General features: G+C 42.5%; 1 protein-coding gene across 2 annotated transcripts; it reads left to right on the top strand.

The window, feature by feature from the left end:
• The first annotated feature begins 462 nt into the window (after positions 1-462).
• Positions 463-10,041, top strand: LDHB (lactate dehydrogenase B). 2 transcript variants are annotated; one of them, XM_010153042.1, is made up of 7 exons: positions 463-618; positions 3,800-3,917; positions 4,428-4,601; positions 6,717-6,890; positions 8,161-8,278; positions 8,816-8,939; positions 9,689-10,039. In XM_010153042.1, the coding sequence occupies exons 1-7, from the start codon at positions 493-495 to the stop codon at positions 9,854-9,856; spliced, it is 1,002 nt and encodes a 333-aa protein (XP_010151344.1). In that variant the 5' UTR covers positions 463-492; the 3' UTR covers positions 9,857-10,039. The 2 variants fall into 2 exon arrangements, with proteins under 2 accessions (XP_010151344.1, XP_010151345.1); XM_010153043.1 differs by lacking the exon at positions 4,428-4,601 and having other exon boundaries at positions 493-618; positions 9,689-10,041.
• Positions 10,042-12,011: the final 1,970 nt, after the last annotated feature.

Here is a 12,011-nt window from a genome sequence, read left to right as displayed (position 1 = left end):
CTGGCTGGGAAGGTGGGAGCTTCGGGGGCCGAATGGAAACGAGCCGGGGCATTCCCAGCAGGCCCACTGCTCCCAAACTGGTTCTTCATCGCCAGAGCCCCCACGGGGGTTTTGGAGCGAGGTGGATGCTAAAGAGCCGTCGAGGCGGGAGGTGTCCTCAGCCTTCTGCCAGGAGGCGCTGAGAACTGCCAAGGAAGGGCATTCTCTTACCAAAATAGCCTCTGCTCCCCCCTCAGCCCCTCTCTGGGGACCAGGGTGTGCAGGGAGGGATGGGAGCCAGATCCCCGTGGCCAAGGGGGGTGTGGGAGCGGGCTGGTAACGCGTGGGGTGGAAGGAGCCTGGCGATCAAGGGCAGCGTGCCCGCGTGCTGCCGGACGTCAGCCGCTCCGTTGGCAAGGCGCTGCTGTGGCGGGTGACCGGTTCCGAGGTGCCTGTTGGTTCCCTCTGGCTTGCTTTGAACCACGTCTCTCTCTTCCCTCCTTGCAGAACACCATGGCCACTCTCAAGGAGAAGCTGCTGACCCCCGTTGCTCCGGGGAACACGGTCCCGAACAACAAGATCACAGTTGTGGGGGTTGGGCAGGTTGGGATGGCCTGTGCTATCAGCATCCTTGGAAAGGTACGGCTCAAGGACAACGTGGTGCACCCGTTCCCATCGCTCTAACATCCGCGCTGCCTGTTTGTCTTAGCAGATGGTGGGAAAGGCGGTAGGTTGGTACAGGAACGAATCGTTTGAGGCTCCTGTAAGCAAGCAGCGACCTGCTGACCTCCCCGTTGTTCCTCACCTCTCCATCTGTGCTCAGCAATAAATCTCTCGTTAGGCAGAGTTATTTTGCAGGCTGCTGGGAAAACGTAGTGAGCGATGGCTCTGAAGCCCCTGCCAAACTTTGCTTTCTCATTTTAATTTTCTTATTCTTCCACAACAAAGCTGGAGTTTACTTGGTGGGAGAGCCCTGCTGGGCAGAGAACGCAGACGGAGCCGAAATCCGTATGAAATACGGGACAGGAATTGGAACTACATGTTTGCATTTTACTTTTCTCATGTGTCTGTGACATAATGACTGAAAATGCTGCTATTCCCTTCGGTTGGGTTCCTTATTTCTCTTAAGCCCTTATTGCTTGGTTGTGACTTTATTGTTTCCAGAGAGGTTTTAGCTAGTGTGGGTTTTTTTTTTTTTTTTAAAGTAAAAATTGAGGCCTGGACTTAGAGGTTATTCTGACTTTTCCTGTTACTGTGGGGTTTTTCTTTTTTTAAATCTCATGTTGCAGTCTTTGAGCCAAGCAAAGGCTTATTATGCAATAAGGATCTCTTGTACTTTGCACTTTGTTTTTTAGAGAATATTGTGAATGAGTTAGAGAATTCCTCTCATACTGTTTTTGAAAAGGCAAATGGAAGCTGTAGATCTCTTTCTTTTTAAAGAAGGCATAAACAGGTGTGCCCTACCCACTTGCAGAGGCACATACAAAATCAAGTAGCTCACAATGAGATCAATAACATTGCACATACTGCTAGACCAGCTGAATTTTATTTGGCACTAAGCCCTCTGCCTATTACCTTGAGGATGCATGTTTTAAAGTAATGGGATATTAGTAATTGAAACAGTTTTAAGGGTTTTTACTTGCTGATACTCATGAGCTTTGCGCGCAAGGAAAATCTGACAGTAAGAAAAGGCCACGGTGGAAGGAAGTGCTGATGTGAAAGTAATAAATAGCTTTTTGAAACTGAACAACTAAAGGAGAAATTGAATGGAAACATACTGATAGTTCGTTGTGGGGTTTTACATCTGCATTTTTTAAAGTTTGCCTCTTATGATCCGAACTTCTTTGCTTTAGAAGGAGTACAGTAACCTGTGAGGTTGGCACCAAGGGAGCCAGGTGAAGGAACTGTCAATGTCACTACAGTTCCACATCCATCTGTGTTGAATATGCTGCTCTAAGCAGGATCAAACTCTGCTTTTAGAAATCTAGGCACAAAGTTTTACTGTTAATGAGTTGTATGTGCCCAACCCAGAGTACAGACCGGTTTGAAAAGCTCTGGTTATGGCATGATGGAGTCTACTTCATCCAGACTTCTGCTCTCATTACCTCACAAGTATAAGCTACAGCAGAAAACAATTTCATAACAAAACCATCTGTTTCTTGTCACTGAATTAGATATGGCTTTGACTTGTGTAAGATGGTTGGCTCCAAGAGGTCTTTTTGTTAAACCGTGGCATAGAACTATGTACTTCGTTTCTTGTACTTTAACGTATAGATGCAGTTGAGTTTTATATGGCTTTGAAGTTTATAAAATTAAAGTGTGATTCTACAAGCGTAAACTGAAATTAGTATTATTTAGGATGTAGATTTGAATGACACTAAAACTTCCATATTGGTTATTTTTAGCTCCCTCTGAGACAAGTCTCTGATGCTGTCATACTGTTTTAGAAATGGCAACGTTGCCACAGTCATAAGTCAGCTGTTTCCAGTGAGAATACTTTAAGCTGCATTCAGTGACTGTGTAGACTTCTTTCCCATGTGTGTGAATAATGAGCTGAATTCTTCTCTAGGCAACACTGATGCAAATTCATGAAACAAGTCATTGGAGCTATTTCAGGTGCTCCTCTGGTTCAGTGAGAGCTGGCTGAGTCTGGTGAACACTGGTTGCAAGGTCTAGACTCAGCCCAAGATTGTCAGACTGTGTATAAATCTCTGCATAATTGCATATGTGCACACATTCTTTTCAAATTCTGATTGCACTAACTTCTTAGCTTGACACCAGTGACTTCAGTTAAGGATACTTGTTCATAATGTTTAAATAACGGGTTTTAATTTTACCCTCTAAACCATTTTGAGATCAGAACAAGGGCAGATAGAGCTTTTCAGGGTTTCCCTTCAGCAGTTCATCAAATCAGCTGGGAAAGGAAGCAGTGCAAAAAAGCAATAAACTCTTAACACTCTCTTTTAAAGTATGAAATGAAAAACTTAAGTATGCCTGCTGTTAAATACAGTTTTCTACAGGAAAAACAGTGCATATTGTTGTGTGTTTAAAGTAGCTTAGTTGATGCTGATAATTGTTTACTTAATATAAAGGGTAACACATGTTACTTCACATGAAAGTATCAAAGAAGCCTGCTTGCAGTAATTTTTCATTGCATAAGGATGGCTTAACTGCTTTCAAATGGAGTGTAGGTACTAAGGAAAATAGAGAAAAAGTTATTTGAATATCACTATAACTTCCTGAATGAGAAGCCTTTAGGTATAGTGGAGTTTACACAGGTAGTAAACACTTCTGTCAGAAGGCAGCAGAACTCTGCATTAGAGCAGAATGCCTCTTTCCTTCACCCCTGTATTTCACTGTTTTCCTGTTTTGAGATTATATGGCATTATCTCCTGACTTAACCTGGCTGGACAACAAGCATACATGGCTAAACCTGTTTGGCAGAGTAAATGCAATGTGATGCCTTTAGTAGAGAAAAATTAAGTGAAGATTTTTTTTTCCCCTTGATACCATTTTTAGTATTGAGGAAAATAAGTCTATTCCCATTTTGTATTTTTGTGAAATAAATTTGGTTGAAGGACCGTTAGAGAATACTCATTTTATAATTACATGGTGTATTCTATTAGGTATTTAAATAAGGCCTCTTGTTACTGTGAGATATATCAGAACACCAAGATCGTGCTGTCCTGCTGGTTTATCTTTGGAGGAGAGATGCTTTCAGATGTATAACGTGCTACTTTAAAACATAATACAACTCAAGGGTAACTTTAAAATGCAAGTTATCTGTGTCACTGACTCCCTCAGATTTTGTTGTTTTCAGGATCTTTGTGATGAGCTTGCTCTGGTTGATGTTTTGGAAGACAAACTAAAAGGAGAAATGATGGATCTACAGCATGGGAGCTTGTTCCTTCACACTCACAAGATCGTGGCAGACAAAGGTGAACCTCGGTTTCTTGAATACTGATATTCAGGGGGATTTGCTTAATAGTGGAGCGTTAGTTGTGTAATCCTAAAGAACTCTTAAGGTTTTGGCATTGGAAAGTTGGTGTATGAAGTGGGGTGAGAGTTCAGATGAACACTAGCAGTGGGAGTGGCTCTTAATCTGGGCTCTGTTGCATCTCAAGTGGCCACTTCAGTTGTGGGTTTGAGTAGAACTGGTTTTAATGAAATTCTAGTACCTCTTTGATGTAGAAGAAACAGTATTGTTAGTTGGGTAGTGGAAATAAGATTCAGAGGGGTTGAATGTACTCTCAAGACCCACATACTGCTATATCAGGACAATATTAAGAGGTGGTGCTGGCTTTAATATTGACATCTCATGTCTTCTGGGTTTGAATGTATGCACAATGGAGGAGCTAGCCTTATCACCGATTTCAATAGCATGGTGCTCATACAGGGATTATGGATATCTAACACGCTCTGCCTTCTTGCCCCGTGCTCTGTTGCAGACTATGCTGTCACAGCCAACTCCAAGATTGTGGTGGTAACTGCAGGCGTTCGTCAGCAAGAGGGGGAGAGTCGTCTCAACCTGGTTCAGAGGAATGTGAATGTCTTCAAATTTATCATTCCTCAGGTCATCAAATACAGCCCCAACTGCACCATCCTGGTTGTTTCCAACCCAGGTAAGGCAATCTTTTGCTAGAACACTTCCAAATTGTATTTGTCAGAACTAGTTTTCAATGCTCAATTTGTATTTGAGAAGATTGATAAAACAAAACACTAGTAGCTTTGCGTGGACATCTGCCATGTAGCTGCTAACAGCAGAATACAGACAAATATTCTATGCTGTCCGATGGTCTCTTTATTCAGAACTTCTCACAGTGTCTGTATTTTAAAAGCATGCCTCATGGTAAATACCTCAGTTCTTTACATGCTTTGGCTGCAGCAGTAGGTGGTTTAAAATTTTAATCTTTGAAGGAGACATCCGTTTTGCTTTTAAATTCTCAGTTGTAACTTTCACGTCTGGATATGATATGACCATTTTTCAGGATGAAGGGCTTGCCCTATAGTCTTGGCTACTCTTTCAGGAAGAATTTGCATGCTGAAGCCTGTGGTGAAGGAAAGGTTAACTGTACTACATAATTCAGCTGCATTAGACAAGACTTAGTTATAACTGATTACACATTTGTGTGCTCACTCACGAGCATCTCATGGCACTGGGACAGCTTGGATATTTGGGTGCCTGAAGCTGACAGTAACCATTATGATAGGCACCCTGCAAAGCCTCTGCAGGGCTGTCACTGCTTGATTCCGTGAGTGAGCCGTTAGTACAGAACCCTGGCCAATGAAGTGACTTGGTGGAGTGAAAACCACACACGTGAAGCTAGCAACTCAGCTGGTGGTTGAGTAATTAGCTGGCATACAATTAGTACTCCTGAATGCCAGTGTAGTGAGCAAGTGGCTACTGTGCAAGTACAATGACTTAAGGCAGTTTTAAACACTCAGTTCAATTGGGTTTTTTTATCAGTCAAAGATCAAATTGTGCTTGTTCTAGCAGGGCTGAATTCAAACTATAGACTTCTCTCCAGTAGGGCAGCTGCAGAAGGAGAATTGTATGTTGCTGCTTTTATAATGAATTATTTTCTCAATGTGTGCAGTTTTGTCCACTAGTCTTAGAGTTGAAGTTATTGTAAGCCCATTAGAGGGGACTTCAGCAGTGTCCACTACACGTATGTTGGTGTGTGACCTTGATGTCCTTCCCTGTTTAACTTCCTTGGATCTGTCTGGGCTCTATCTTAGATGGCACTGTCTTCAGCCTGTCCCGTGGAAAGCCATACTGCAGGGCAGACAGTAAGACTACAAAGCCGAGCTTGAAGTCGGGATGTGTATCTCAGCACCTGACTCGAAAGCCAGATTGTCTGGAGCAACTGTGGCTGTTCGATAGGGAGGTGCTCTGTCTGTACAGATTACTGTGATCCTGGCAGGAACTGCCCCAGCTGAAGCTGCAGGGGAGCTGTGCCTGCTGAGCATGCCACTTGTGACAGGAAGGTGTGGACTGTACTGCGAAGACATGATTTTGGCGCCTGAGCAGGGCAACTGATGTAACTTGGATCTCTGTACCCACATATTCCCTCCTGAGAACTGTCAGGCTTTTGAGAGTTTTGGATACATAATTATTGCAGCCTGTTTGTTGTTGCTTTGAGCTGTGGACTAACTCACACCCCCCTCTGTCTGCCCCAGCCTAGGTTTGTTTTTCCTAAAACTGTATTTTTAGAGCCACAGAGCAGCTGAAGCATATTGCTCATGGCTGTTCATGCTACAGAAACTGCTTAATGCACAAATCTGATCAAGAAATTAAACTGAAGTAGTTACCAACTAAAAATTACGTATGTAAATCTCCAACATGTTTCATTATAAATTGCTTTGCCTCTTACTGTGATGCAGTGAAAGGTAATGTTATGTAATGAAATAGCATTAACGTTTTGGCCACAAGTTCAGTCCCAGTTCTGGATGCCGTGGGGCTTAGCTGTGACAAAGTGCCTCTAACTTTAGCTGGTCGGATACTGATCTCTGAAGACCGTCCCCAGTTTTCTTTGAGCAATAGCTTGACGGATCCTAAATTTCAAGCAGTCCATTCATTTTAATCCACCATATAGTCAGATCTGAAATACTTTGAGCAATGAGCACAACTGTTTTAGGTATTCCTGATCGCCTTGGCACTTGCAGTAAAATTGTCGCTGGAGTGTTCTTGGTGTATGTGAACGGTTTAATTTATTGTGTGTGTTTTTCCTTTTCAGTGGATATATTAACCTATGTCACATGGAAGCTGAGCGGCCTGCCAAAACACCGTGTGATTGGAAGTGGCTGCAACCTTGATGCAGCTAGGTTTCGCTATCTGATGGCTGAGCGACTTGGTATCCACCCAACCAGCTGCCATGGCTGGATCTTGGGAGAACATGGTGATTCCAGTGGTAAGGAGCAGTTCTGACCTCCTTGGGAACAAGCAATACAACGTTAGAGTTGAGGCCTAAAGGATATTACAAAATTCTGGAAGAATAGATGCAGCTCAGCTTGAGTAACACTTTGCTGTGTTCTTGCAATGATTAGACTTGAGACAAGTCCAGGAAATCTAGCTGTGCTTTCTTACTAAAAGTGATTGTGGCTGTACAATTAAACCCTGAACTGGACTTTTGTTAGCTGAAGTTGTGCCTTAAAGGCTACAGCTTTCTACTTCTGTTAATCCTCAGTTTTTGGAGTATCACAGCATAGCCTGTAGGACCGTTCTCTGAAAGCAGTATTAGCTCTTAGGTCCATGGCAGAGCTTTTAGCAAGTAGTAGAAAAATCTAGTAATCCAGGCTCAGGCTAACAAAATTATCCCTTACCTTATTTTGTGGCCTTTCTCCATGCTCTTTAAAAGAGAAGATGGTTTTAAAACTGAGAAAAATAGAAGCTTATTTGTCTTAATTCAGGTCATGCATTTCAAATCTGAAATGATGCAGCAGAATGTCTGTATGTAGACTGATACTGTTTTATATTTTAGTGCTGTGTATTTCTAAGGGAGACACCTCTTTAATGTCCCCTGCACTAGATCAAAGTGCAGCATGTGATCAACAGCAGTGTTCACTGAAGCCAGCCCCACGCTGCAAGCACAGCTTGGCTGGGCCTATACAGAGCTCATCTTGCTTCAGGGTTACAGCTGCTTTTGCTTTGAAGTAACTAAGAATCCCTAGTTAATTCACAGAAACAGAATGAGTACCTATAAGCTGCCAGTATGGACACATGCAAATTCCTCTCTGTGGTCTGTTTGCATATTGCTGCCTTCTTATTCAGGGAAACAAGTAGAATTCTTGAAAGCTGACTCTAATTCTGATTTAGTGGGACAGCAAATACACACATACATGCTGCAATTCGAGTAAAATTAGTTTTAAAAGGCTGAACGTCTTAAGATGTGCCTTTTCTGCTAGAATTCGGTGTTTGAGTTTAAAAGTAGCTGTCTGTGCCTTCCAAGGACTGGAATTTCTCTTGTTCCTATGTTGTGATTGACTTGTTAAAAGTGTCAGTACTAAAATAGTCTCATATTTGACCCTTAGAGTTCTCAGAATGAACTGTGGTTAAATTTAAACTTCTGCCTCAAACCCTTATGGTGGTTCTGGCTACTACTACTTTGTTTCCAGTTATGTTATGTTGGAAAAGTGGAGGGAGAGTTGCTCAGTGCTATTTACAACCTCTCTCTGTTACAGTGGCTGTTTGGAGCGGAGTCAATGTGGCAGGCGTTTCTCTCCAGGAGCTGAATCCTGCCATGGGAACCGACAAAGATGCTGAGAACTGGAAGGAAGTCCACAAGCAAGTGGTTGAAAGGTATGATGACTTAAGGTAGATAAATGTGGTGCTGAAAATAGCCAGTCTGCACCCTGCCTCTCCATGCTGCTGCAGCTTTTGTGCCCTTTTATTTAGAGGGTTGCACAAGTGGAACTGCTGCTTTAAGCACAGAAAGGCAGGGCTTCAGTTGACAAGCTTTATCCTGCAGTGGGACAAGCTACTGCGTAACAGAACCACTTTAGTACTGCAGCGCTGAATGTTTACCTGCTCCAAATGCACTCAGAATGATTGTGCCACTGCCATGAATAGAGAACTGGTTTTGTAGGAACTCTTCATAGGTGGAAGCTATTTTTCTTGTCGGCTAATGTAAGAATAAAAAGGTTTCTTCATTATACATAGGGGATAATGTAGACATACTTATCCTCTGATGCTGAAATATGTAACTCTCTTGCTTTGTTTTAATTCTTAATGTGCCAGGAGTTTCAGATTTTTAAACGGGAAGCATTCACGCATCCTCAGACTTAGCATTCACGTAGTGTTTTGAAGACGTCTTAATGCATTTCAATATTTCCTCAGTGCCTATGAGGTAATCAAACTTAAGGGATACACCAACTGGGCTATTGGCCTTAGCGTTGCTGACCTCTGTGAGACCATGCTGAAGAACTTGTACCGGGTTCACTCAGTCTCGACGCTGGTGAAGGTAAGATGTGGTGCCTAATTGGATGCTCTAGTTCATTTTCTTAATATGGGAGAGCTAGATTGTTCAGTACCCTGCTAATAAGAGACTAAGGAAGCTTTGTAAATACTAATTTGAATTTAAGATGGGAACTTACTTCAAATTTCCTCTAGTCTGACCTCTTAGCCTACCCTCCTCACAAGCATGGAGTTGAAACTAATTTCTCTGTATTCTACCCAGTGTTGTACTACCCTTGTGTAACATTTGCCACATGTGGCATGCAGACTGATTAAAAAGAAGTTTCAGCCCAAAAATGGAAAACTTTGTGGAGGACCAGATGTGATTGCATGAACTATAGTCTAGCAAGGGTGCTAAAGAGAAGAGCTGTGTCCTTTTATAGCTGGGGTAACTGGCTGCATCTAGCCTGCACCAGCTGTATAACCTCTGGTGCAGCTAGGACTCAGCAGGCTGAACTTGCTGCTCCCTCTGCAGTAGGAGAGAGACCTGTCCTAATCCTTTTTCTTTGAATTTTGACACTACTTGCTGGATATAAATAAAAGTGAGGGGTTTGTAGGTAGGGTTTCTGAAGTCGGCCATCTCTGTGCTGCCAATCACTTCGTCTAAACCAGCTCTGTACTCTTTTTTTTCCAAATGCATTGTGACTGAAACATTTCTGCAGGTTTCAAAATGACTGTCTTGAGCTCTGCTTCCTGCTGTATGAAGTAAAAGCTGATCTGGGATGACGGGCTCATGTTTGATCTCTCTTGTGGCAGGGCATGTATGGCATTGAGAATGATGTGTTCTTAAGTCTTCCTGCTGTCCTAAGTGCCTCTGGACTGACAAGTGTCATCAACCAAAAGCTGAAGGATGATGAGGTGGCCCAGCTGAAGAAGAGTGCAGATACATTGTGGAACATCCAGAAAGATCTCAAAGATCTCTAACTCCTGCGTGTGAGATTCCAGCAATAGAAACAGTGTGTTGTGTGCAGATGTGGGCTCTACTCGCTGTACATCTCTATGGTTTAACATTAAATGCTCTTCCAGACTGAGCTTTGTCCACAGTAGCTAAACTTACGCTTGCTGTAACGCACAGACCTTATGAACAAATAAAGTAACTTTCAGGCATGGTTTGTTGTCCTAGTGAATTATTTTCAGTATTTAAATTTTCACTTAGTCTAGCATTCTCCTTTTAATGTTTGTCACAGACTATGTGGAAATGTAGAGATGTCCTTTTAAAAGGTGAGAAACAATTTAGTAATCACCTGTGGTGGGATTTCACTAATACAACCTTACTGCAACCCTCTTCTGTAAGATTTAGTTCCAGTCCAGATGCTGACTAAGTGCAGTTTGTTCCCATATCTGTTTCTGATACAGCATTTGCTATTTTTTACTGATGGGTAGAAGAAATTGAATGGGCATGTGCCCTTGGGCCACCTGACAGAAATCTGCCAACGCTAAGATTCTGTATGCCACTGCCTGAGAGAAAGGGTTCTGTAGATTCTCTTCTGGATTTGATTCTCTGCCTGTTACTGGGTTTTGTTCTAAGCATTATGAAAACTAGACACCATTCTTTTCTATTTCATTACCAAAATTCTTTTTTTCTTTATTAGACTGGAGTCCCATGGTCATTTTCTCTATAGAACAAGTAAAATTGAACCTTTAAGTTTCAGCATGATTGTTTCACAAGTGCTTATATACTTGTGGGGGTAAAAACACCTTTAAAATCTAAAGGTTTTCTTTCTTAATCACTTATATTCTATACATTAACAATAAAATAGACAGGACTTGCTTGGCATGCCTAGAACTGCTACCTGCCTGGCCAGGGGACAAACAGTACAAATCCATTTGTCGTGTATTGTTTCATGACAAATGATCTGAATTGCAACACTTGCAGGTCCCTGAGCCTAAGTAGGAGCAGTTGAAAGGGCTTTTGCTCCACTAAAATGCTTTGAGTAGTGAGCTAAAACACTTTTGGAAGCAAGTAGCTTAATTTTTATAGCTCCCTTTAAAGAAAAACATCATGCAAGTCTTCTCAGGACTGCTGTTCTGTGACTTAGTGTCCTGCAGTCAGTGCAATAAACATGGGATGCTGGTGACAGCATTCAGGAAGGGTGTCCCAGGGAGGCCTTAAGAGATGTTTTAGTCTCTGTTGCAGGCTAAATGCCAGATTACTTCAATTTTCCCTCTACTGTCAGTATGGTCTCTGCTATCATAAGTCAGTGTGGATTCCCTACCTGGATGGATTAGCTTGAGTTCCCATGAAGATGGTGATCTGCTGGCATGAGGTGAACAGCATAAGCTGCTGGTGTTTGCAGAACACACCCATCAGCAGTTTTCACCTGAGCACGTTTAGCTGGCAGCCTAGCACAGTTCCTTCCTGGCTTTGTTCATGCTCACACTCTTCTTGGTTAATGAAGTAATGCAAAGCTATGCTGTGGGACCTTATCTTGCAGGATTCTTCAGACTGATGTTCTGATAGTGAATTCTGATTTTTTTAAAAATCACTCAGGTACAATAAAACTGGGTTTTGTCCCCGATTGCATCAGCGTGCATTCCTCACCCATTGAAGTATAGGTTCATTCCTTGTTTTGTGGTCAACAGAGACCCAAAGTAGGATGGGACATCTTGAAAGGAATGTGGCAATCGGTGCTTGAGCTGGCAGGCTACTATCACCTAATACCTGTGAACCATTCCTTCAATCCCCTCTGAGTCTGCTGAGTTGTTCTTTTGTTAGTGATCCTAAGGCTCAACAACAGCAGGAGATCTTTGGTGCCCAGACATAAAGCAACCAGAGCCAGTGACAGTCTCGACTACAAGAAAGTACGGCCTGCTGCGAAGAAGAGTGAGTGGCTACAGATGAAGCCAGGACAGAGGGAGTAAGGAAACAACATTGGTTTGCATAATGAGTGCTTTTCTTAGCACAGCAGCAGCCTTCTATTTTTTGGCAATTGACATGAAGGAAAATTCTAAGGAATTTAGACAACAATGAAGTGGCTTTGTGAGCGTTACAGGTTCAAAACTGTTAAACAGGGATGAGTATCTCAGGATTTTGAGATTGTATAAATAGGCTCTTCAGATTATTTTGTGCGTTCAGTGG

Source organism: Eurypyga helias, unplaced genomic scaffold (assembly GCF_000690775.1).
Source record: "Eurypyga helias isolate BGI_N326 unplaced genomic scaffold, ASM69077v1 scaffold8156, whole genome shotgun sequence".
In the NCBI taxonomy this organism is placed as follows: Eukaryota; Metazoa; Chordata; class Aves; order Eurypygiformes; family Eurypygidae; genus Eurypyga; species Eurypyga helias.
The sequence above is the reverse complement of the archived record's forward strand: the minus strand, read 5'-3'. Positions and strand labels throughout refer to the sequence as shown.

Coding starts and splice junctions, on each gene's coding strand:
- LDHB (XM_010153042.1), top strand. CDS start 493: ATGGCCACTCTCAAGGAGAAGCTGCTGACCCCCGTTGCTCCGGGGAAC. Junction 619..3,799: donor CTATCAGCATCCTTGGAAAG/GTACGGCTCAAG, acceptor TGTTGTTTTCAG/GATCTTTGTGATGAGCTTGC. Junction 6,891..8,160: donor AGAACATGGTGATTCCAGTG/GTAAGGAGCAGT, acceptor TCTCTGTTACAG/TGGCTGTTTGGAGCGGAGTC.